The sequence below is a fragment of the Boleophthalmus pectinirostris genome, unplaced genomic scaffold (genome assembly GCF_026225935.1).
Source record: "Boleophthalmus pectinirostris isolate CB_2022bp ecotype Guang Dong unplaced genomic scaffold, ASM2622593v1 HiC_scaffold_550, whole genome shotgun sequence".
Lineage (NCBI taxonomy): Eukaryota > Metazoa > Chordata > Actinopteri > Gobiiformes > Gobiidae > Boleophthalmus > Boleophthalmus pectinirostris.
The window spans coordinates 1-25,000 of NW_026571426.1; the positions used below are offsets into that span (position 1 = coordinate 1).

Sequence of the window (25,000 nt, forward strand, 5' to 3'; positions counted from 1 at the left end):
GGAATGCAATCACACTGGTCTTCCTCATGTAAACTTAGAATAGCATCTGTTGTTCTATTTGTTTTTATTTACTTATCTATAGTCTGTTGAGTAATACTAAGGAAAAAGAGGTGATGCATTGCAGGGGGCAATCCAAAATAAATAAATAAGTCTTGGTTTGTTAAATGTGCGGATATGAATCAAAAGTTAACATAAACATCTGGAGGACACTCACTGTGTTTCAGGTTGAGAGCACCACCCCTTAAAACAAGTCATACATGACACTGATGCATACAGTACATTCCCTCAAGTCCCTCTTCATGTTACTGGAGTCTTCTGCCAGTCTAAAACAAACTATTTGGCATCTCCTCTCTATATGTTTTTTGTTTTATACATTTCTTTTTGTCTTTTGTTTTCTGTGGTTGAACATCTACGATCATTGTATCAGGGGGTTGAGGCCATTCAAGGTATTGTGCATAATACTAATATAGAATCTATTTCTTTTGTACATTGTGCTTGTAAGAGTATACAAGTGTTTTCTTCTACTTGGGATAACATAATATACTCAGTAACCTCTAGAATAGACTATAGTTAACAAGTTAACATTTCTTTTTATATATTTCATGATTTCAGCATACAGCAATGGGCTTCTCAGGAGTCTAATGCAGACTGTTCTACTTGGATGTACATTACAGGAAAAGCTTATTTATACTTAGACTTAAACTAACTTTACTGATCCACAAGGGAAATTATTTGGACACACTCTCTGCTTTTTTTGTGTGTGTGTGCATTAGCCTAAATATTTGCTGACATGCTTAGTTAAGAAGATGCTCATGTGCTGATCTTTTCCAACATTCTTTTTCTCCTGACAGGACATGGCTTTTGTGTATCTACGTTTAAATTCACTTTACAGTGAAATGCTGGAGAATGGAGGTACATATTTCCATATTGTACTGTAGCAGATCATGACAACTACTTAAGCTATTGGTGTTACTATGTGGAGCAGGCTATTTTTATGCCTTTGTTTTTTATTAGTATTATATTATAAATTGAGATGCTATTATGTCGTTTACTGTGTCAGATAAAAGGACAGACACGTGGCCCTTGGTCTACTCCCCAGTCCCAGTGGCTCTCATCCATTTGCTTTACCTCTGCGTGGTGCAGTTTGGTCCAAGCCTCATGAGACACTGCACCTGCTTTGACCTCAGACCTCTTCTCATTGTGTACAACTTCAGTATGGTAGGCCTGTGTGCTTACATGTGCTACGAGGTGTGTATTCTACAGATTTTGATTGTTCTCATATTGTAATTTTATTTTGTCTTAGTAATTTAACACAAAAATACTCAAAGTTCTTCCTCCAAAATCTGAAATATATAGTACACTTAATTGATTATCTGTATTTACACCTCAGTAGTGATAGTTCAATAATATAAAGTATAAAGTTCAGAAATCATGCAGATTATGATTCATGTTTCGATTTTTCAGTTTTTGGTCACATCATGGCTGTCGAATTACAGCCTAATCTGTCAGCCTGTTGATTATAGCAGAAGTCCACTCGCAATGAGGGTAAGAAAATCTTTGAATGAAATGTTTACAGTTTTTTGTCAGGCAGTGGCTCCATTATTTTGCCATATTAATCTCAAGGCTGTAAGTCTTTACTGCAGACTGCAATGTCTTTGTGTCATTAATAAAAAGACAACTAAGAATGTTATGACATTACGTGAGCACAACCCATTATGTTTGATTAAGTTAGCATTATATTAACTTAATATTTTTTCATTTCTGTAGATGGCCAGTGTGTGTTGGTGGTTTTTTGTCTCCAAAATCATTGAGCTTAGTGACACGGTAAGGCAGATGACTGTTGTTGCAGTCCTGTCTCAAAGCAAGACAAGCCCATTCAAATCCTTTTCTATTTGAAGAGCAGGTCTTCTTCATACTCAGGAAGAAAAAGAGTCACCTCACTTTCCTTCATGTCTACCATCACGCCTCCATGATCTGGTGGTGGGCACTGATTAAGTATCTGCCAGGAGGACAAAGTAAGTGTTTTTAGCAAAACAAATGGCATTATGTTTCACATCATTGCAACAATGGTGAGAGTTCAGATACATGAATGAAATAAAACTCCTTGTATATACAGTACTGTAAGCTTCCAAATCCAAGAGACCAAAGTGTTAACTCTTTGAATGTTACTCAGCGTTCTTTCATGCCCTGCTCAACACAGTGGTGCACACGGTGATGTACACGTACTACGGCCTGGCAGCAATTGGCCCACATATGGAGAAATATCTATGGTGGAAGAGATACTTGACCAAATTACAATTGGTCAGTGCCTATTTTGTCCTCTCGTTTTTGTATTTGCCACATTTTGAAACCAATTTCATATTGTGCCCACAACAGGCCCAGTTTATGATGTACCTTGTTCATACAACTTGCAACCTGGCCACAGAGTGTGACTATCCAAACGCTGTTAACATTACAGGGATGGTGTACGTCATCACACTTGTTATCCTCTTTAGTAACTTCTATTACCAGAGCTACCTGAGAAAGAAAACATTCAAACAGTCTGTGTAAACCATCATACAAGCATAAATAACTAAGACTTTATTGAACTGGAAAAATCTTCTTTGAATGTCTCAGAGTTTACTTAGGACATCTATCAGGCCATGCTTAATTATCATTGTCCTTTGATCTTTGTAAAGCTACTTTTAGAGCACCAAAATGACATGTTCTTCAGTGACATATCATGTACATTTTGCAAGAAGCATATGGTTTTAAAGAGTTTAAAACTGCTTAAGTCTATGGCACCAAGATGTGGAAGACCCTGCTCCTAGCCCCATGTGCATGAGCTTCAGACACATACATTTAGATTACTGGGTTGTAGAGTTGTATTGTATATTGTTGTATTGTATTTTGTATTTTTCAGATGTGATTGATCTGAAGAATTTTAATTCGTTTTTAAGATAAATCTATTTTCTGCACTATGGGCACTCTGTCCAGCGCTTGGTGATTTTTACCTGCAAAGGTGCATTAAATTAAATTAAATTAATTTTTTTTTTCCCAGAAGAGGGCACTAGTGCTCTATTGTAAATAGTTTGGGAAGCTTGCCTGATTAAAAACCCAAAATAATTAATTTACCTGTTATTTTGTACTGTCAAAGTCGCAGTCACTGTCACAGAACTCTGTGAATAAAAACTGTATGTGATTTAACTGTCCACTTTTACTTTATTTTGCCCATCTGTTTAAGTATCATGATGTGATGTGCTACTAAGCAACTGAGAAGCGAAACAAAACTGCGTAAAAGTTGCCGTCGTCAGTTGTGCCAAAGCGTAATTGCGTAAACGTGGTACATTGGAAAGGAAAGAAGGCTAAAATGTGTTGATTTACAATATTCATTTACATTTACAATATGCCTGCATCTGCACGCGACGACAAGAAGGCAAACCTTGGCAAAGTGTTGAGTTTTCTACGCGACTGGGACCGCGCGGACAAAACAACGCGCGCTCGTATTCTGACAACTTTCCTCTCTGAGACCTCCGGGAAGACCTTCCACGAACTGGAGATGGAGTTTGCTCAGGTGGCCAGTCTCTTTTTGGCACGAATCACGACGTGGATGAGACTCACGTATCCTTACATACAACTTATTAGAGTGTGTCCTATAATTTCCCTTTTTATTATTGTCTCTCTGGGCATTTATTGCGACATACTTGTGCATTTGTACTTGTGCTATTTGCTTCTATTGAGTCAGACATGATCAGTCCTTCACCTGATCTGTAGATACAAGTTTAGTTCATCCCTATGGCTACAGCTTAAAGCAATACAGATTTTTCTGTCTGCATCCAGCCAGTGAGTACAGCCAAACATACCCTACAGCTTTGAGTAGCCCATTTAATGTGGTAAGTTTGTGTTCCTCTTTTGCCATAGGGATCAGTACCTAACGGAGTTCCTGGAGGATGGAGGGGTTCTCACATTAATTGATATTTTAAATCAAGGTCAAACTAAAGGGGAGGACAGAGCTGAAGTGCTTAATGTTTTGTTGATTGTTTCAAACACCGGTCGCAAGTACAAAGAGTTCATCTGTGAAAGCAAGGGTAAGATATACTAAATATTGACTGTGTGATTGATTGATTGATTTATAATTGATAGCACCAATAAGCTTTTTTTTTTTCAAACAGGTGTCAGTGCTTTAGCAGAGTGTTTAACCATACCATATTCTAATGAGATCCTGGAGAAAGCATGTGCAGTCCTAGATTCACTGTCCCAGGGAAATCCGAAATATCTAAACTATGTCTACCAAGAACTCATTGCACTGTTGTTGAACACATCTCCCAAAAGTCAGAAGATGCTCCTGCGCACTTTACGGTCTTTGCAGGTATAAGTTTAAACAGTCCTAGAAACGTAAAATAAGGACACTATAAATAACTATGAAGCACTGCCCATAGTCCAAGATGAAGACAGCTCATCACAGTATTGTGGGTCCTCTTCTTGAAATGCTCAAGACCTTACAGCTGGAAGTTCAAGATGAAGGTAATTTAAAGGTGCTAGGTCCTGTAGTTTCCTGCAGGCATTTATTTACATGGAAACAAGCAAGATGGTAAGAGATGTCAGATGTAGGGAGAGGGGGCCCTACTCATAGTAACAATGCATGTTTTTTTGTGTGTTTGTTTGTTTGTTTGTTTGTGAAGGAAGGACAGAATTTTGAGCAATAAAACATGTACTTCATTAGATTTCAGGCAAAACAAAGAGGAGTCCTGAATAGTCATTATCATTTATAGTTTAATGTAATGCTTTTGATTTATTTCTTTTGAATCCTATCATTTCCTCCAATCCTGCAGCAATTAACTTGATTTTAGAACTGAAGAATTTTGATGTGAGGCCACTTCTCCTGAATGAACTGGTGACTTTTCTCAGACTAGCAACTGAGGAGCTGAGTAACTATCAAACTTCACAAAATATTTGTTTATTTTTTCCACATTATTATAGACAGAAAATTTCCTTTCATGACTTTTTTATTTCAGAAATGACAAGGAAAACTGGATCGTTGCCTGAATTTGTGCAACAAGCTGCCACTGCTAAAGTCATCCGGTGAGAACTAAAAGTGCTACAATCTATATACGAAATACCTTTATTTACCTACTATTTAGTCAATTGTTTGTTCATTTTAAAGGTTACTGGCTGAAGATAATGAAGAAATTAGCAGTGATCTGCTCGCTCTTGAAGTGGTCCAGGGTCTCTTATCTGCTATGGGCAACAGAGAACACATCGAAACCCAAATACAAGCCAGTCTTGCATTAGAGGTCAATAATTATTCTTTATAATGCATATCAATAAAGTAATATTAACCGAGCAGTTACTAATATTTGTTTGTTTAGTTCTTTGTTAGATCCTACCCCATTATCCAACAACCTGTTAAAAGAGTCATGGGAGATACTCTATTTTCAGCCTTTTTGGTATGTATGTATGTATGGACAAATTATGGATCAATAATTGGATACATACACTTTAAAATAGTGCATCACATTGAAGCAGCAAAAGCAATGTTTTTTTGTTTTGTTTTGGTATTTTTTTTAATCAGATCAGTCCTGAAATGCTGTACAAGACTTTGAGTGAAACACAGGCAGAATTTCTGTTGTGCAACAACATTATAACAAACACAGGTGATGGTTGGAAATAAGATTACATTTGGTACAAGGATGTACTAGTATGTTTTCTGTTTTGTGTACAGGAGTGGATGGGGAAAATGGGACCCATTCAGTAAACCTCGAAGGCTGACATTTACTGTTTTACACAAACTATATAAATTGCTGGTGATTGAATGAAGAATGTAACTTAGAGTTTAATAAAATATTTTAGTTGAAATAATTTGTCGTGTTGTTGGTATATAAAATACCTTTATTTTGAAAGCGCCCCCTGTTCTTACATTGTTCTACTTCCGTGTTTACTTGTCGCTGATTGGATGAGAGCCCAGCCTTTTCCTCCAATGTGGCGGGAGCCGAAACCTCAGTATAATCGGTTTATAAAACTTCACTGGGCGTTATTAAAAAGGCATATTAGTGAAAGTATTTCAGATGCAAGAGTTAAGATGACAAGAAACGAAAATTCAAAGAGTAAACGGCTCAAGACAACTGTCAAACAAGGTAGGGTATTTCACATTTTCAAGTCACTTCACTCGATCTTTACTCTGTTAATTGTATCCTATCGCTTCATATTTCTAAGTACCCTTTTAAAGCCAGGTGCACATACAAATTTGCTTAAGGAGTTAGGAAAAATATTGTTAAGGTAGTGCTTGTGTGACATTGAATTCCATTTGCATAACAACTTATATACCATAATAATTTTTGTAATCATGTCTCAGAACATCAGTGTCATATGTAGTAGATTATGTATTTATTCGTTATGCAAGTTTAATTGAAATGATAATGCAATGCTTTCTCTCCAAAACATATTGTATATTCCTCAAAAGGTATTATTTAATTGTTCACTTTTCTAGAGGATATTTCTCCAACATCATACCACAGTTTCTCAGATGCTGCTGAGGTAATCCTGTTACGTTCTCACCTTTTAAACTGGTATGACAAAGAGAAAAGGGAGCTGCCATGGAGGACACTGGTAGGTTCAGAAAAATCACAGCTTTTTTAAATGATTCTATCACATTTCTATTATATATTTTATGCAAACTAAAATAAATGTCAAACTCGATTTTGATACTAAGGATTAGACTCTGTGCTCTTGATTACAATACAATGATGATAATAAAAACACTTAAGACAGTAAAATGTAATTTTGAACTTTAAATCATAATAGTGGCTTATATCTGTATAATCCCTCAGTCGTCCTAGTAGTTTCCATAGTGGTCTATGAGCATACACTAATCTATGTGGTTTTATACATGTCCACAGCTCAAGATCATTCTAAAGCTATTCATTCAGGAAAGGTTCATTTCTGTCCCGTAAATTTGACTTTTTTAGTATAGATACTTGTTCAAATGAAATTAGTATCTAGTTTGGTTTTATTATAAATTAGTATCTGATTTTATATACTTTTGACAACCCTAATGTAGATATGGTCAGCTTTCCTTCATATTACATATAACCTAATCACAGTAAGATAAAGGTGAATGTGCTTTTCCAGGCAATGACAGAAGAAGACCTGAACATCAGAACATATGCAGGTTTGGCTTTTAGAATTGCTTGCATTGTGTATATTTTCTGCTATTTAAAAAAAAAAAAACAATCCGATTTTTTGTTCTTCAGTGTGGGTATCAGAAATAATGCTGCAGCAGACTCAAGTTGCAACTGTTATCAACTATTATAACAAATGGATAAAAGTAGGTTGCTGAGGTTTTTAGCTTGCGTAATTCAACTTGTATATTAACATGGTTTGTTTTGCTTTCTTTTAGCGGTGGCCAACAGTACAGGATCTAGCAGCTGCTACACTAGAGGTCATAACTTGTTGACACACATAACATATTTAATCTCATCAATGGTTTAAAACTGATTATTTCTTTCTTTCGTTCTTTTTTTTTTTTTTTAAGGAAGTGAACCAGATGTGGGCAGGGCTTGGCTACTATTCCCGAGGCAAAAGACTTCATGAAGGGGCTCAAAAGGTTTAATTTGACTGAAATATCTTGTACATTAAACGTTAAAATAATTGTACAGACTCATCACTTTACTTCTAGGTGGTTTCTGAGTTAAAAGGACAAATGCCTCACACAGTGGAAAATCTTATGAAACAACTGCCAGGGGTTGGACGTTACACTGCTGCTGCTATTGGCTCTATTGCACTTGGACAGGTTGGTTCATTAGCAAAAAGTCTTATGCAAAAATAACATAGGTCCTGCCTATGTATCTATGTATCTGTCTGTTTTCAGGTCACAGGAGCAGTGGATGGAAATGTGATTCGTGTGTTATGCCGCTTACGAGCTATTGGAGCAGATAGCACAAGTCCTGCTGTAACAGAGGCTCTATGGTAATATCAAAACACCAGTTGACTTTGGCAGCATGTATTTTGCTCATCTTTATGCTTCTATTACTTATACAGTACTATATACAGTATTATGTGCAATATACAGTATTTATTATTAACAGGGGTTTGCCTAACTGTTGCTTTTAAATATTAGTCCTATTCAAATTATGTATTTAAAGTGGATTTTAAAACATTTTATGTATGTGTATGTCTCTTTTTTCCCCTCTAATGCACTTTTTACCTGTTCTTACTTGAATGTCCAATAGCCCTGCACAAGACTTCCAACGTGTATATACTTTTGTGTGTGCACAAATGGCAAATAAACTTGAATCTTGATCATATAATGAATTATGCAGGGCAATTAGTTGTTTTTAACCACATAAAGCTACTGTATGCTGCCTAAAGATTCCTTCTTGCTGAAAGTGATTTTAAAGCAGACATAAACTAAACTGTTACATTCATTGGTAAATTATATTTTTTGCCTGTAGGAATATAGTTAATTTGCTTGTTGAGCCAAGCAGACCAGGAGACTTTAACCAGGCCATGATGGAGCTGGGTGCTCGAGTTTGTACTCCTAAAGCTCCTCTCTGCAGCCAGTGCCCCATAAAGTCTCACTGCCACTCCTATCAAAAGGTACAAATGTGTGCGCCTGTGATTAATTACATTAATAATGATTTATGTCTTTTTGTAGTTTTTGTTTACTTTGTTTTATCTTGGTTATATTTGAATAGTTTAATCACACACAAGAACAAAACACTAAGAAGCTTGTGGGCAAGACAAGAAAGAGATCTCCATCTGTTCCTGACATAGAGGAATGTGGTAAACAAAGTGTTTTAGAGCTATTGTCACTGAAATTCCCTTAACTTAGAAAGACCATAACTTTTTAATTTCATTTAGTGGGCAGTGGTGCGTGCTTACTGTGTCCCTCTGAGCCCTGGGAAAATGAGCTTGGGGTCATGAACTTTCCCAGAAAACCAGTGAAGAAGCCTCCTCGAGTAGAGAGGACACTCACCTGTTTGGTCATCAGACGCGGAGGAGATGGGCAGGACCAGTATCTGCTCACACAAAGACCCAACAAAGGTCAGACAACAGAAACTGGACTTAAGTTATGTTGAGAGTGAGTGCATGAGTGCATATTTTAATTGAGAGATTTGAGAAACATTTGAGAAAATTGTTGTTGAAAATTGTCAGTGATCAATATTGTAAACGATTAACTGAGTACACGGTGTGTTAGGAAGTACTCATAAAATATATTTAAAATTGTGCTTAATTAGTTGAACGCAGTTGTCGTCATATTACTTATTTACATATTTCCATTTTAATAGCTCTCATTCATCTTTATTTATTTTGGCTGTTACAACAGGTTTGCTTGCTGGTTTGTGGCAATTTCCCAGTCTCTTAGAAGTGGAAAGCTCTGATATTGAACAGAAGAGGGCGCTGCTGTGCAATGAGATCTGCCGAATTCTGGGAACAGGCTTTCCTGAAAACCACGTTCATTTTGTGGGAGAGGTCAAATGTTCTATTTGTCACTATTGCTCTAAAATAACATGTGATTTGCATTATATAAATGGCTCACTGAAACACAATACACTTTTTTTTAAAAAAGTGTTTCATTATATGTGGTAGATACGTATGCTATTCAAACCAATGCAGTTCACACAAGAATAAGAAACCCACTAGGGCATATGAAGATCCATACAAAAAAATATTCCTAAAACATTGTTCATCTGTCAGCTATTAAACATGTAATTATAATATTTGAACACATGCAACAATACACACACAGACAGGTCGATCATAAGTATTTATCTTTGCAGGTGGTTCACATCTTCTCACACATCCATCAGACATATGTTGTGTACAGTGTGCATTTAAATGACCAGAGCTGTGAGAACCTCAGTGAAAACGCTCAGTGGCTCAGCAGATCAGCTTTAATGGAGGCAGCAGTTTCAACAGGGGTGAAAAAGGTCAGCTTGTCTCAGCCATGTTATTTTTAATCTTGGAACGTTGCGTGAATGAAACATTAAATAATTCCACTACTGTCACTTCTGTTGCAGATTTTGAAGCTTTATGATTCAGTGAACAGTAACAAACATCCAACTACAAATGTAGTACAATTTGTATTAGTCTTTAGATGTACTGTAATAGGTTTTAATTTTTGTATCTTTTTGTTAACAGGAAACAAAAAAGAAGAAAACAAATGATTTGAAGAATAATGTGATATCCAGAGGCAAAAATTCTGCAGCTAAAAATGACAGTAAACAACTCTCTCTGATGTCTTTCTTCAAAAATACCAAAAAGTAAAACTATTGTGAAGTGTGTCCTTCACAATATTTTATGGATAAGAAACAATAACTATTGTTTTTAGAGATTATGCAGGCATACATGTGTTTGGTGGCTCTGACTCTGTATCAGTATTATAATGTTTTACATAATAAAGATCTGAAAGTGGGAGTGTGAATATAAAAGACAAACATGATCGAAACCAACTTTTTACAATTTTAAACTGTCTCCCACATGCCACGGTCCAAAGTTCGTTTACTGTAGTATAAACATTTATGAATATAAACCATAAGCTTCTTCATCTTTTGCAAATAATAAACCCGACAACTATTTATATATATATGTATTTATAAAAAAAAAAAAGATGCACTCTGTCTCCCCCTAGTGACAAAAAAGGAAACTGCAAAATATAATCGGATAGTGTCCTCAAAAGGTCTTTGAAGGCGTTTTCCATGTGTCTACTTTCGTTCCGTTGTTTTCTTTTGTTTAATTTTTTCATTTTTTTTTTTCATATCAGTTTCACAACATTTTCTTTTCAAAAACAAAAGTCGCTCTCTTTTACGACGAGCCAACGCCTCTGTCGGTCTAATGTCCATGGTTGTAGCCTGTGCGGCTGTATTTCGTTGATTGTCTGATCCATCCTTCCTTAAACCTAACCCTGACCCTTGGACTGAAGTGTGCCGTGTTTTTTCTCATCTCTGACACTGGACTGGACGCCGTGACAAACTTTAGTCTGTGTCCGGTGGTTTCGTTGAGACTTCAGACATGACTTCCGCGTGGCAAAGCTTCCTGTCGTGGTACCAAGGCATACTGGAGAATGGAGGTATTGGACAATGTAACATGAAGCGGAACTTGTGTAGTCTATAATCTGTCAAAAGTTATATCTAAGAGTTTATATGTACTTCTAGCAAAGTCACGCGACCTGTAGGCCGTTGCTGTAGCTGCAACATAATTTACTTCACATAAACTACAAATGATCAATGAATCTGATTTCATTGAATGACTTAGTTATGATAATAAAAGTAGCTTACAAAGTTTGTGTTACAGGTTTGTAATACAAACGAGTACGCTGCAATGATGATGATAATCATCATTTCACTAGTCACTCATGTTATGTTCACTATGACAGTCCTATGTATTCAGTGGATCTTCCTGTGGCCAAATTAGATTTTAATTGTACATGTATTTACAGACAGTATGCTATATCCAGTTGTTTTATGTCAAGTAAATCATCCTAAAGTTTAGCCTAATCATTTTTTGCTCCATAAACGTGTGAATGTTTCAGACAAAAGGACAGATCCCTGGCTGCTGGTCTACTCCCCTGTCCCAGTGGCACTTATCTTCCTGCAGTACCTGTGTGTGGTTTGGGTCGGCCCAAGACTCATGAGACACAAGGAACCCATTGACCTCAAAGTTGTCCTCATTGTTTACAACTTTGCCATGGTTGGCCTCTCTGCGTACATGTTTTATGAGGTAAGATAGTTGTCCAAGGGAGCTGCAGTGATTAATGAACTAATAGTGGTTAGTTGAGTATGATTTTTTTTTTTGATGGTTTGAGAATCATAATCTGGACTACAGACTCACCTAAACACCTGTAAAAGAAAAATAAAAGGAGAATTTCTGATATTCATCAGTAATAAAAAGTGAATATTTTAAATTCGTAAATATTCTGTATTTAGAAGCCTATGGTCTGATATAAATTATCAACCAAATAAAGGTTGATAATTTATGTTAAAAGTCTCTTAAAATGTACGGTAGAAATAATCATTTGACTAGTCAAAGTAAAACACCAAATCAACAACTAAAATTATAGTTGCAGCAAAATTATTCAATCAATTAGACAAAACATTGAAACTGTAAATAATTTGACAACATCTTCACAATTGTGTTACAGTTCCTGGTTACGTCCTGGTTGTCTAGCTATAGCCTGCTTTGTCAGCCTGTTGATTATAGCACAAATCCACTTGCAATGAGGGTAAGTGACTTTGTTGCCTTAAGTCTCAGTAACTCATATTCCATTCATCTGATCCAGTGATTTGTACAATTTATGTCAGATGCCCTTAAAGCTTATACTATTAACAAGGGTTTTAGACTTTACTTGAACTTTTCTCCTTTATTTCTAGATGGCCAGAGTGTGCTGGTGGTTTTTCTTCTCTAAAGTCATAGAGCTTAGTGACACGGTACATTTGTTTATAAATAAATTCAAGCACATTATTCACAGTACACCTTAATGCTACAAGTTAAAGCAAGTGTCGTCATCCACAGATATTTTTCATTCTGAGGAAAAAGAATAACCAGCTGACGTTTCTTCATGTCTATCACCATGGCACCATGATCTTCAATTGGTGGGCGGGAGTTAAGTATGTAGCAGGAGGACAGTGTAAGTTTCCCAACATTTTAGTCATAAATAAATAAATTGCTCCTTTAAGGCATGTGCTTACGTAAACCTTTTCCCACAGCTTTCTTTATTGGTCTAGTCAACACCTTTGTCCATATTATTATGTATTCATACTACGGACTAGCCGCCATTGGTCCTCACATGCAGAAGTATCTTTGGTGGAAGAAATACTTGACTTCTCTGCAGCTGGTCAGTGACAAAAGCCTCAGTTTAAGCCAGAATTAGTGGAACACATTTTCATTTAGTCTTTTTTCTTGATTTCAGACTCAGTTTGTCATGTTCCTTTTGCACACGGGCTACAACCTCTTCGCAGAGTGTGACTTTCCAGACAGTATGAACATTGTGGTGTTTGGATACTGCGTCACTCTCATTATCCTCTTCAGTAACTTCTATTACCAGAGCTATGTCAACAGGAAGAAGCAGAAATAAAACTGTCAAAAGGACTATGGATGTTGCATGTTGTATTTTTATTTTACTTCCAGCTTCAGTACCCACAGTAGACCAGTAGAGGGCAGCATACACCTATGATCCGAAACCACCCATATTATAGGGTGACCGTCTGTCAAATTTACATAAAAAAAGCTTTTTTTTTTTCTCTATGGGTGTACTGGCTTTCAGGGTTGTATTATGGGGTCATCTATTTGTACTCCAATCTGTCTGTGTTATGATTTATAAATAGAAAATCCTGTGGTATTATTGCTGTTATTTATTAGCTTACATTTCTACATCCATCCTCCCTCCATGTCCCACCACATTCAACAGTTTGAGGTGCTGAATCCATTTACAATATAATTAGATTTTCCAAGAAACTCAAAAGCAAGAACAAGAATTCTTTAAATATTTTATTTCATAATTCGAGAGACATTCAGCAATGTTGTAAACAAACTGTACATATTATACATATATATTAAAGGTGAGTTTTGCTGCACCAATGAAGAATTCATTGTCCCAAAGCCTCATCCGAAATCAAAAATAAAATAAACTTTTCACTGCTAAAAACAACACAGCAAAATTGATATAATGTCTTACACTTCAGTCCAAAATACATTGGAGGTTGTGGGTTGGAGAGTGAGCCAGGCAAGGGCTATGTACCAGTAAAAATATCTGCACATGAACACAGTGGTTAAAACATGATCTTACTGTTAATCTTAATATTAACACCAGTGGGAACACCAACCATTGTGTAACACTTCAGTGAAACCAGCGCTACTTTTCAATTGATCTGTGACTATTTTTAATGCACTTTTTATTACACTGAGACTGTTGCCATAGTTGCTTTTATCATTTAACTCTGTATTTTATTTTTGTGTCATTGTGAAAGTGCGTGTTTAATTTTTGTCCCAGGAGCCATATTGAGTACTTGAGTTAATGCTACATTGTGAGTATAGAGTCCTCTGCCCCAGTGCCTCATGTCTCTGTGTAGACAGAGGGCATGTGGTTCAGGCTGCGGTCGAAGCTGCCCACCTGGAAGAAGATGCTCTCATCTGGGCCCGAGGAGAACTGGCATCCTCCTCCTCCATGGAGCTCCTGGCTCATATTAAAGCCTAGAAAATGAATGTATGCTTTGAGTAGATTGCATTTTTTAACTTTACCTGTGATGATCTTTTCTAAAAGTCAGATCCTTCTCACCTATGCCTGTGTTGCCCGTTGACATGTGGAAGCCATTGTGCTGATGGGAACTGTAGCTGTGGGAATCTCCAGGGATGTGGACACCACCGACTGCCTGATCCATCCTGTAGGAGTCTCCAAAATGGAAGCAGCTCTGGAAACTGGCCTGGTACTCTAGGGCAAGGCAAACATTATGACGATGTATTAGTTTAGAAGTTACCCGAATATTTCTCTTAAAACATTGAGTGTTACAACTGTACACAGTATTCATGCATCAGCTTCCTCAGAAAACCACCTAGAGGACATCATGTGTCCCCTTTGTCCCAGTTTGTACTCTCAGATTGACCACAGGAGAAGCCATAATGGAGGAGCAGATTTTCCTGCAGTGTTTCTGCGTAACTCTGACCACACAGTGGTTACACAGACGTGTATGGGCAGATCTCTACAGAGGGAGCTCTGTTTAAAACATTACAAACCTCTGGAGTGACAGTTGAGCCTGCTGTGTAAGAACTGAGAGACCGCTGAAAACATGAGCCAGCATTTTGCCTCACTGGGCTGAAAGAGAGGGCTTCCTGCGGTGGTTTCCTTTGCTCTGTCTCTATGACACATCTCTGTCCTGACAAAGCTACACTGCTCTACGGGACAACATCCTCCAGACGCCTTTCATGTGGCTGTGCGCGTGTGCGTATGTGGTAAAATCTGTGCTGCTAAAAACACAACATGTTAGAGGCACTGTTATCTCTGTGCCAAGTATTTATACTGAGGAGGAGTTCTTAGCACATCACCTGTCACAGAGAAGTGTAAGGATATTGAAGTGAAACACCAGTAGTAAAAACATTGTGTCTGGTCCTTGGCCTTGAGCACATTTCCTGTTGGAGAATGAAGCGTGTTCTTGTTATTGTTCTGTCTGTCTCACCGTCATTGGCTGGCTGCAGCGCGTAGTGGCTGTAGGGCTTGTGGTGCGAGTGCACGTGCTGTTTGTCGAGAGGAGAGGGGGGCGTCCCGTTGCTCTTCATCCCTGGAGACAGGAGCGGACCTGACACCCTGTAGGAGACGCACACACCGTCAGTTAGTTTAGAAACCCAATCACACGGCTCCTGCTTCTGAGAGCTAAATCAAAGTCGAAGCTCCATGCGACCCACTAACCACATGATCCAACAGGCCGAGCAGCCAGTGATCTTAAGCACACATGAAATGAGCCAGGCGTGTGGAAACTCTGGCTCCCCTCATATAATGGTCATCCTACCACATATAATGATCTTAAGTCAACAAACACAAGAGTGGCATTCAAGTGTAACTGGCCCCCTCCTGCACTTTCACACAGGATCAGCACCATAAAGAAAGTTCAGGCTTTGAGGCAATGAGAAGAAAACATGTTCACAACCACCAATTCCCCATATGTGGCAACGCTTATGTATCATCTTGCACTGATCTTTATTTTCAAATACAAGTTTATTCCAGCTGTTATATGAAGTGGTTATGATATGGGAAAATTGTATTCAGAGACATAAACACCATTGCACTCACTGTCTAGTACCTTTACAGTTTTTGTCTGTGTCAGCATCTTGTAAATACATCCACAGTAGCCAGGCCCAATTACTCTGCTGTTATGGCAATGTGCAACAATATTACATTCTGAAATTTGTTTTACCTTTGAGAGTTCACTTTTATTAAACTGGCTCAGAAACACTGGGGACCATATGGGATTTATTAAGATAAAGAAAAGTTAGATATAGACGCTAACAATGAGCTCAAAATGATTCAATAAATTCAAGTACACATTATATGGTACTATGGCCCAGGTTTTTAAGCGATAGGCATACCGAACTTTTATAACTAGCCAATCAGCAATCAAAATATTCAACCCAACTGCTTATTGCTCGTGACTGCAAATGAGGAATGCCAACACATAAAAATTGGTGCCCTGAAAACATATGGTTTGCAGTAAGCGCTATATAAAAGTGATGACAGGGAGCTGCTACAGGGAGCCAGTGGAGCGGCGTAAGACTTGGCAGGGGTCAGAAACAGAGGTGGCAATTAACATAAGCATACTGTGTGTACAACCATTTACTTTGACTGTTGAGTATTTCATGATATGTGCTGTGATGCGACCCACTTTTCATGTGTAATTCTGATGATACTTTGCAGTTGAAAATTCCCTGGGGGTGTGAGGCTAGTTGTAGACACTGCTCTGTCTGAGGCTTAGTCTTTAATCTGATCCTTTTTTTTTTAAACACAATCTGACTACAAACACTGACTATTACAACAGGTGAGCTGATCTGTGCAGTTCCATTTGTGATGTTCCTTCTCAAATAACATTAGTCACCAGCTAGTCAACATTAGCCAACAGTTTCTCAGATTAGTCAGTCTCATCTTTTTATCAAAAATCAAAAACCTGAACAGGACTATGAACACTCAGATTCATCACACAAGCTCCTGAAAATAACCCTAACTATTTAGATCCATTTTGTGTTTTTTCTTGAGTTTTCAGACAATCTTAAAATGTTTTCAACAGTATTTGATGATGTGGGAATTGTATCACCATGCATTTTGCCATACAAATACATGTAGAACACTCCCAGCGTGATTTCACTGCAAAGTATCAATAAATAAAAGCCAAGATAATAGTCAAAAAGTTGCTTAAGAGTTCTTCAACAGTAGGTTAAGCATAACTTTTAACAGAAATGTAATTTTTCAGAGTCGGGGCATCTTGTATTTATATCCCTGACTTTACAGCATACTAACATTAGACAAAACCTTTAATGCTTAATGCACTCATTTAACAAAAAGGGATTCTCAGGCATATTTTGGGTCAGTCCGACCTGATCCAGTCCATAAATACAGGACAATTAATATGCACATTGCTGCACACTAAGAGAGACACCAGAAGTCATAAACAAATATTTAACTTGATCTGTATCCTAAAACTAATCAAAGTGACATATTTTGGTTACACTTTATAATAACTCCACCATACGTAGCCTTAATAAATCATGAAAAGACTTAACCAATAATGAAAAGAAAAATGATTAAGAATGAGTCAGGCTTTGTAACTGCTTAATTAATACCATAAGTCATAAATGAAGTAGTTACTGAGCCTGAATTATTATTAATAAACAATTCAATATAAATATAGCTGCAAGCAGCAATGATCGGCCCTCCTGTGCACCTACACCGTGCCCCACAAACACCACACACACCGCACACTGCAAACGCCGTGCACCGCACTAACCCTAATACCCAAAAACCCCAACTATGACTCTAACCCCTAGCCCCAACCACAATGCTAGGCGTAACCCTACACGTAACCCTAAGCTTAAGCCTAACCCTGATCTTAGCTCCGACCCCAACCCTAACCCTTACTCTTAACCTAACCCTGCCATTTTCAAAATTTTGGCGAAATTGAAGACTGAGCTCCTGGTTCAGATGGACAGACTGGCCAGATCAGATGACCTGGTGTTTGTGCTGGCTGCCTTCAACCTGCTCTGGTAAATCACTGCATTATTTAGACAATATTGTGAGGCAGTTAGCACTTTCACCTGACAGAAAGAAGGTCCTGGGTTCGACTCCAGGGCAGTGCTCAAATAGAAAACACTTTGTTCCATGTTGTGATGTCTTATGTGCAATATGCATATGGTAATACTGTGTTTTTTAAATCCACAAACTCCAAACTCCCACAAGAATAATTTTAGTCTTAAGCTTGCAGTCCAAAACAAAGTTTCTTTGGATCTAATCTGCAAACTGGGCCCTTGCCTGCTCCAACTCTTCACTGACCAGAGTGCTGTCCTCCAGGGGTGTTAGTTCCTGGACCTGACTTCTTTCCTCAGGGTTTGAGGAGTCCTGGAGGTTACAAGACACCAGTTGGGTGTTCTGTGGCTCTTGACCGCTCCCTGTTGGTGTGGGGCAGATCAGAGCCTCCAGGTCGAAGTCCTCATTGTAGAGGTGGGCGTCATCCTCTAATGTATAGAGGTGCCAGGGCTTTTTTGAGAAGGTAGTCGAGCTGTCCACGTTTGTGTGCATCTTCACCAGTGTCCTGAGAAGTTACGAGCCAAAAGTGTGCCTTTTTATAGGATAATTAGTAGAAGAAGAAATAATAATATTCTGATACAAAAAAGTTACACTTATTTTGGCCAACAAACTATACATTTTCAGAAAGCTCTGGCGCATTCCCATGTCATGGTGAGGGTCTCTGGTCGCTAAGGGCGAGTCACGTCATTTCACTTCCCGTCCACTAGGAGCATCGTTTTGCGATACTAAGAGGCCCTTCACCAGCTTCTGGCACTTGGGCCTAATGAAGGTATTATAAAGTAGCATAATATGAATTATAAAGTAATGCCCATTTTTTATTTGGTATACAGTATTGCCCTGTATAATTCCACATGTGTGTCCCAGTATTTGAATCTCTAGCTCCCTCTGCATGTGCTTCTTGAGGATGGAGGTCTTAGCAACTGTGGCTAATCTATGTCTTGGCCACTGTCCAGCGCACAGCCATGTGTTCCCGCGGAGAGCAGCGGTCCCTCGAGAGTTCCTGTCAGCACAAACTCAGGAAACAGTTATACCGTTCATATTTTTACAAGACGCCTCTATGTGCAGCTAAAGTGAATCGTGGGTAATCACTGCCAGCCTGCACATTGCTGCAGTAGCATTAGTCTCCTCAGGACCAAGGCATGAGGGGTATCTTTCATTTGCCACTTAAATCTCTCCTGTGATATCCATCTGTACGTGCGATGCAGTATACCCCACTTCACCCCAGAGCCCACCCACTCCTGTACATCGTGCCATATCTGACCTGATGGGGGGATTTTCAGGTAAGGTCAAAAAGGCCTCTTGTGCAGGCCAAGGTCACAGTGTAGGTTAATTTAGTTCTTGTGTAGCTCTAGTTTGGACGTGCTTTTAAGCCTTAGTATAGTCGTGTTTTAATCTTGGTTTAGTTCTGGTTTAAGATTTTGAGTAATTTATTGTTGCAGGTTTTGTTGTTCCAGGTGTCATTTTCATTACCTGGTTGATGTTAGTTCATTTAAATGTGTTCCCTTTGAAAATGTAGTCATTTGGCTTCATGCAAAAGTGTTTCTAAACTTCTAAAGCAACTTCTCCAAAACTACTCCATATTTGACCTGAGGATTCCCCAGTGTTGTGAGGTGTATCCATTGATAGAATGACTGTAATGAATACTGAGCAGGTCTTGGGGTTAGCACATCTCTGGACATGTAGACTGCACCCCTGTGTGCTCTCTGTAGTGCGATGAGGTAACTTTGTCTTTTGTTGGATTAAGAAGGTGTCAGAGGCGATGTTCTTGTAGATTTTCAAACAGACTCTGAGTCTGTCATGGACACATTCTGTAACACTGCATCAGTATTTTCTCTGTGAGTAATATGGAAGAGCTGACATCATTCTGGGAAACACAGCTTCAATCCATGACTAAACTGCAGCAGGACAAAGTTTGCCTAAGATGACCATATTTTATGTAAAATTTATTGCCATATGTTTCATTTTAATTTGAGGAATCTCACTATCTTTTTTAGTTGTTGTTTGGGACAAGAACCCGAGAAGACAAAGTGCAAGGTCTCATCTACTTTTCTATGCTGTACATATAACTTCAGTTATATGTACAATATGTATTTGAGACTGAGGAGAGTGATGACTGAGAGTGCTCTGCTCCTCGTCCGTCTTCTATCACCTGAAGCCGACGGTCCCAGGAGGGCCTTGGGATGAGCCCTGCCCCCCCTCTTGTGTCCTCAGTGCAGCCGAAACTTAAGCCCCACTGATGGATGACAGGGGCTTCTTTGGCACACATTGGTGGGAACACTTCTGGTTTGACTTAACAGGCTAATGCTATGCCTGAGAGACAGATAAGAGCATGATGCTAAAGCTAAGCTAAAGCTAAGCTGGTGCCTAGGGCTGCATTGTGAGGGGTTTTCGGGCCCCGGAAAGCTTTCCGTCAGTCCGAGAAAGATAAGTGTACAGAACAGGAATGATCCCACCTTAATAACAATCATTTCTGCAGGAATTTCCCATTCCAAATTATTTATAAAAAACATTTACTTTTAAGCAGTGATATTTCCTATTTCCGATATTAAAGTTGAAAAAAACTGCCTGTATTTAATCTTACCAACTCAACCCTCAACTTTACACTAGCAATAACCCGTGATACTAGTTACATTTAAAGTAACTTTTACTTCCTCAATCCTCTTCTGTTTTCTGCTGCGATCAGCCCCTCTGTATGATCATGTGGAGCAGGTGACAGAGAGGGGTTAAGTGCAGTACACGTCTGTTAATGTCCTTCTGTGCTGCCACTCTAATCCTGTTAGCCTGTGTCAATCACTGCACATATCAGACCAGCGCAGACTAATATTTACTCGGGCTCTAATACCAAAACTCTACTAAAGGCAGCTGTAATTATGTAACCACAGACGGCAGGGCAGTGAATGACAACATTTAGCAGTCTCTCTGTGCATAGGCCGCCATGGTGGAACAGCCAGCCCTTAGCACCAGCCATACCGATCAGCAAATGTATTTTATCTGGCATATTGGAATATTAGCTTCGGAAAAATGACACTGGTATTTGCAAAGTGAGTCTAAATGGGCCATTGGAGCCAAAGAAAACACATTTAGCTATGAGGTCAGAGGCTGCCACACTAGAGGCGGGTTGGTTTGATAATTTTGTCAAAATGTTTAATGTCCCACTAAACCGTTTGGGAAAAACAAGTGCGGCGCTTATATTGACTTTGGCAGCAGGCTGTGTACTTAGGGCTTTAAACATGTAAATCAAAAGCTCCATCTTTATGTAGATGTAAGTAGACGTTTCATGCCCAACTCATTCAGTCACACACCAGCTTTAAACACCAGGCACGACGGTGTGTGTGCGCCTTTTTCCCTATTCATGTGGGGACTCACTCTGTCACTGGAGCTTATTGGGAATGCCTGTTTAGAGTTAGAGGGAAACCGTATGTGATGAGTGAACTAACGATACTGAACAAACATGTGCGTATCTTGGGAAGCATCTAGATTGAAATCAGGATATTTGGAAATGGCTAAAGTTTTATTGGAGGCTTGTCATCACAGCACATGCAGAGAGAATTTAAGTGAGAACCGCAGTAGGAATTTTTCTCATTTGGTTTAATGTTTTCTTAAGTTACATTTGAAGAAGATTGATATTCTGATTGCTAACCACATGCATGCACTGATCCAGGTTTATGGGCACAAATGCATGAAAACACTTAAGGTTCCTCGTCAAGGCCAAAAGGAACAAATCTGTACCTCATTTCCAATATGTCACCCTGAGTACGGGGCCCGTTCGCTTTCTATTGCACGACTAACACTTGTTATTCTGAATGCTAAGGAGAAAAAACCTACACAGACCGCAATGAAATTTTTGACAGCGATTTCCTCTAGCATTTCAAGGGTTGTAGCAGCACTTTACGTCCAAATACTCGCGGGCCGCCCTGACATCTCTGAGAGGTCCTGGGACTGTGTGTTTGCACTGGACAGCTTCACGCACAAGTCTGATGTAATTATGCGAGTTTCCTCAATTAGTGTGTTTCAGCTTCTTTGACTCACACACACTCCCGCACACAAGCTGATGCACCACTACAAAAGAGAAACAAGCCATCAAGATTTATTCTGTTATAGATTTATCCTGAACAGATTGACATAAAACTAAAATCACAGAGCAATACAGATATCTATAGAGTTTCTCAAACTGGGGTGAGTGAACAAATTCTTCACATGATTTAACAAATGATTTAATCTGCACCTACTTGTTATTATTAAATGCTTTACCTGGAATGTTCTACAGTATGGCTTTAACCTTATTTTTTCACAGATACATACAGGTGACACCACCAGGCTGTCTGTTATCTTTGTTTAGAAAGGTGACCACATTTTATTTTTAGCAACAAAAACAACTGTACTTGAATCAATAAAAGATAGATTAAAGTTTAATGCCATACTGTGGAACATTGCACACAAAGCAGTAACATCTCAGTGAAGTCAAGCAGGTATCGGACCCCCAGCCCAGACTAGAGGAAAGATGCAGGGGTCATTTTGGCTAAGTCCTTTTGAAGTCCAGTTTAAGACCTCCTTTGGTTTTATTAAAATAGTAATGTTGGGTATTAAATGATCAGAAGCAGCACTAAACTAATCACTAGTGTGAGCAGCAAAGCCAATGGTAAACTGTAAAAGTCCTTTCAAACCTCTCCTCATGTGACCAATGTATTGTTTGCTCCAGTACACGTTGTGCCTCCTTGGACTCTGAAACTCTCCTCTGGGAAATTCACTAATAGGAAACACGCAGCTCACACACCCAAAAAGAGGTGCATGTCCTCCAGTACATAACAGTTTTATTTTTTTTCTTTTTGTAGTTTTATTGTTGATCTTATTAAGTCAAGCCATTTTAATTTCAACCATCCTTTTGCAGTTTATTTAATTACTCTTTCAGGTTTTATTAGTTGCTTATTTAACATTTTCCCAAAAGATCCTGAGTAACAAACCCCAGATGTGATGTAATTTGAATATAGCACTGCTTGATTATACCAGAATACCTCAACTCAATATAACAATTATGGACAAATAAAACAATATGCTGTGTTTTGGGATATCTGACTGAGTTCTTTGGCCTGTTTTTGTGTCGGGTAATTTGAGGTTTATTCTCCATGGGCAAAGCAAAGAACAGACTCGTATTCATAATCTGTAGGACTAATTATGTGAAATAATAAACAGAGAGATATTATGCATTCACACCTATTTTAGAATGAGTCATGAAGCACAAAAGTATTATCAGTGCAGACAGGGGACTTTGTCAATACAGATGACACTGCCAAATATAGTGTGTGTCACTGTGACACCTCAGTGACCCATGTGTTCACTTTTGGGAGTGAACTCAATCACTATTCAGTAAAAGTTCCTAAGATTTGGATAAGGAGATTTTGTTCTTATACATTATTTATGCTTAATCAGTAATAACAGAGGAGGGTAGTACTCAGTGCATTTACGTTTTAATAAAATTGTACATCTCTGAGTAGTTCAGAGATGTATAGTTTACTCCTATTTAAGTAATATATTTCACTATGTAACAGAACTCTTACTTGAGTAAATTGCGTCAGTTCTCAAGGGGCAATTAAATTATTATTTGAACATTTGTGTCTGTTGCACAGCAGATATGATGATTATTTTCATTTGTGTGATCAGTCCTTTGAAAATGCCAGATTATTTAATGTTTTGTCCTGCCAATTACATTCAGTTCCAATTATAAATCAGATGCTACGTCCTGACAGTTACTGCCAAAGTTTTCCCAAACACCACTTTATACTTTTACTTGAGTAATATTATTTTGAAGTAAGGGTACTCTTACTTGACTACAATTTCTCTCTACTCTACCCACTTCTGCAAAAGCCTCTTTAAGATCACTATGGATCACTATTTTCTGATAAATGTTTTGTCTTTTTACAGGAATTGAGGACATTTTAAGTAGTCATTCAATTTAATAAAAATGTGACCAATAAAAATAGTAAGATTCAATGTTCAGTGTGGACTGTTCCCACACAATTCATCATTCACTACACAGAAGTGTGTAGAAGTGTGGTCTTTTTATTTCTTGGTTGCAAAACATTAAGAAGGAGAATGTATATCATAAGGCAAAGTCATAATATTAATTTATTAGATTCTTCCTGTGTGTGTCAGTCAAAACTATTTACATTTGTGATTATAAATGCAACATGTCATCTTGTAATATAGAGAGAGGGATTGAGGGAAACACATGACCTCACCCCTCAACCACTTTTGGCACCATATTATGTCATGAGATGTGTTTACATAGCGCAAAATATTCTTATGGAAAAATGTACTGTTTCGGCGGTATTGGACACTTCATTTAACACACGGAGCTAAATCCTACACATAATAAAACCTGTATTTTAACAGTACAAGTGTATTTTACTCACCCATCTCTAGCGCCCTCCATAGGGGTGAGGGGGGACAGGTGCGGGCTGCCCATGTCCCGGTCCAGTCTGTGGCGTTGGGACAGTTCTGGGCCGGAGGGTGCCGAGGGGGACAGGAGCTCTGCTGGGGCACTGATTGGGTGATGGGGGTTGCTGGAGCCAGTGTACAAGCCTGAAAGACAAACAAAGCTAATTTAGTAAAGGTGTCGTACAAACTTCAGGGGCCTGCGCTGCGTCGTCTCTTTGAGCAAATTAAAAGTCATTTCAAGGCAGCGGGATTTTGTTTTGACATCCTTCATCCAATCAGAGAGCGGTGCAAAGTGAAATGTTCTGTGTTTGCGCTGGTTGTAATTTAGGGTACATTGTTTGTACTGCCATGGGGATTGGCCTCGCTTGTCCTTACAGCTGTTTGTTCTTATTACGCTATAATGAAGTAAAATGTTACATATGTTTCAGCAGGGACTTTGAACAGTGGAGCATTTAGGAGCAATAAGGTTAGTGGATGGCCTCTGTGTGTGTGCTGTGCCTTTGGTTATACAACATGCAGCGTGTAGTGGGCATAAGAAACATCTGTGCTCTCTATTGTCATTGAGCCCCTGAGAACTGAATGGCGATAAAACAAAAAGTAATTGATGTAAACAGTAGTAATATTTTCATGAATTTGATCTTAGATTGAAGACATAGGCCTAATTCAGCAGAAGATGCATTTGTATGTAGAAATCACTTCATCAGAATAATGGTTGTTGCGACCCCAAATACACAAAATAACATTTGTAATAATACACTGGCAAGATCTGACATCCTTTAAATCAATTTCTTTGGTTCATTGGTTCAT

The 25,000-nt window shown here is 38.4% G+C and overlaps 5 protein-coding genes across 7 annotated transcripts; 4 read left to right on the forward strand and 1 right to left on the reverse strand.

Annotated features, from left to right (window-relative positions):
* Positions 1–854: 854 nt before the first annotated feature.
* LOC110167755 (elongation of very long chain fatty acids protein 4-like) lies at positions 855–2,550 on the forward strand. The gene is made up of 7 exons (XM_020933133.2): positions 855–912; positions 1,061–1,248; positions 1,465–1,545; positions 1,768–1,824; positions 1,904–2,015; positions 2,174–2,301; positions 2,377–2,550. The coding sequence occupies exons 1-7, from the start codon at positions 855–857 to the stop codon at positions 2,548–2,550; spliced, it is 798 nt and encodes a 265-aa protein (XP_020788792.2).
* A 718-nt stretch (positions 2,551–3,268) lies between these two features.
* armh1 (armadillo like helical domain containing 1) lies at positions 3,269–5,811 on the forward strand. 3 transcript variants are annotated; one of them, XM_055163167.1, is made up of 11 exons: positions 3,269–3,600; positions 3,754–3,822; positions 3,901–4,067; positions 4,152–4,348; positions 4,419–4,503; positions 4,812–4,907; positions 4,995–5,061; positions 5,144–5,273; positions 5,349–5,426; positions 5,552–5,633; positions 5,702–5,811. In XM_055163167.1, the coding sequence occupies exons 1-11, from the start codon at positions 3,386–3,388 to the stop codon at positions 5,746–5,748; spliced, it is 1,233 nt and encodes a 410-aa protein (XP_055019142.1). In that variant the 5' UTR covers positions 3,269–3,385; the 3' UTR covers positions 5,749–5,811. The 3 variants fall into 3 exon arrangements, with proteins under 3 accessions (XP_055019142.1, XP_055019140.1, XP_055019141.1); XM_055163165.1 differs by having other exon boundaries at positions 4,812–5,061; XM_055163166.1 differs by having other exon boundaries at positions 4,830–5,061.
* A 125-nt stretch (positions 5,812–5,936) lies between these two features.
* Positions 5,937–10,395, forward strand: mutyh (mutY DNA glycosylase). Its single transcript, XM_055163164.1, has 15 exons — positions 5,937–6,113; positions 6,467–6,585; positions 7,108–7,147; positions 7,230–7,303; positions 7,376–7,417; positions 7,511–7,582; positions 7,655–7,768; positions 7,847–7,944; positions 8,430–8,574; positions 8,673–8,760; positions 8,839–9,021; positions 9,305–9,450; positions 9,759–9,908; positions 9,999–10,049; positions 10,120–10,395. Exons 1-15 carry the CDS (start codon positions 5,957–5,959, stop codon positions 10,243–10,245), a joined length of 1,605 nt encoding a protein of 534 aa, XP_055019139.1. The 5' UTR covers positions 5,937–5,956; the 3' UTR covers positions 10,246–10,395.
* Positions 10,396–10,615: 220 nt separating this feature from the next.
* Positions 10,616–13,065, forward strand: elovl8b (ELOVL fatty acid elongase 8b). The gene is made up of 7 exons (XM_020933107.2): positions 10,616–11,047; positions 11,510–11,697; positions 12,119–12,199; positions 12,348–12,404; positions 12,490–12,604; positions 12,684–12,811; positions 12,887–13,065. The coding sequence occupies exons 1-7, from the start codon at positions 10,990–10,992 to the stop codon at positions 13,049–13,051; spliced, it is 792 nt and encodes a 263-aa protein (XP_020788766.1). The 5' UTR covers positions 10,616–10,989; the 3' UTR covers positions 13,052–13,065.
* A 905-nt stretch (positions 13,066–13,970) lies between these two features.
* On the reverse strand, positions 13,971–24,337 carry LOC129411676 (zinc finger protein GLIS1; the record flags this gene model as incomplete). The annotated part of the gene is made up of 4 exons (XM_055163168.1): positions 13,971–14,166; positions 14,252–14,404; positions 15,147–15,274; positions 24,169–24,337. Coding segments are annotated over 4 exons (587 nt in total), but the record flags the coding sequence as incomplete, so codon positions are not given.
* Positions 24,338–25,000: the final 663 nt, after the last annotated feature.

Bases quoted from the DNA above. Each gene is read 5' to 3' on its own strand.
- LOC110167755 (XM_020933133.2), top strand. From the start codon at position 855: ATGGCTTTTGTGTATCTACGTTTAAATTCACTTTACAGTGAAATGCTG. The intron at 1,249-1,464 runs GTGTGTATTCTA...TCGATTTTTCAG, and splicing joins GTGCTTACATGTGCTACGAG to TTTTTGGTCACATCATGGCT. The intron at 2,016-2,173 runs GTAAGTGTTTTT...AATGTTACTCAG, and splicing joins GTATCTGCCAGGAGGACAAA to CGTTCTTTCATGCCCTGCTC.
- armh1 (XM_055163165.1), top strand. From the start codon at position 3,386: ATGCCTGCATCTGCACGCGACGACAAGAAGGCAAACCTTGGCAAAGTG. The intron at 4,349-4,418 runs GTATAAGTTTAA...CACTGCCCATAG, and splicing joins GCACTTTACGGTCTTTGCAG to TCCAAGATGAAGACAGCTCA. The intron at 5,062-5,143 runs GTGAGAACTAAA...TTCATTTTAAAG, and splicing joins GCCACTGCTAAAGTCATCCG to GTTACTGGCTGAAGATAATG.
- mutyh (XM_055163164.1), top strand. From the start codon at position 5,957: ATGTGGCGGGAGCCGAAACCTCAGTATAATCGGTTTATAAAACTTCAC. The intron at 7,148-7,229 runs GTTTGGCTTTTA...TTTGTTCTTCAG, and splicing joins GAACATCAGAACATATGCAG to TGTGGGTATCAGAAATAATG. The intron at 7,769-7,846 runs GTTGGTTCATTA...GTCTGTTTTCAG, and splicing joins GCTCTATTGCACTTGGACAG to GTCACAGGAGCAGTGGATGG.
- elovl8b (XM_020933107.2), top strand. From the start codon at position 10,990: ATGACTTCCGCGTGGCAAAGCTTCCTGTCGTGGTACCAAGGCATACTG. The intron at 11,048-11,509 runs GTATTGGACAAT...TGAATGTTTCAG, and splicing joins AGGCATACTGGAGAATGGAG to ACAAAAGGACAGATCCCTGG. The intron at 12,605-12,683 runs GTAAGTTTCCCA...CTTTTCCCACAG, and splicing joins GTATGTAGCAGGAGGACAGT to CTTTCTTTATTGGTCTAGTC.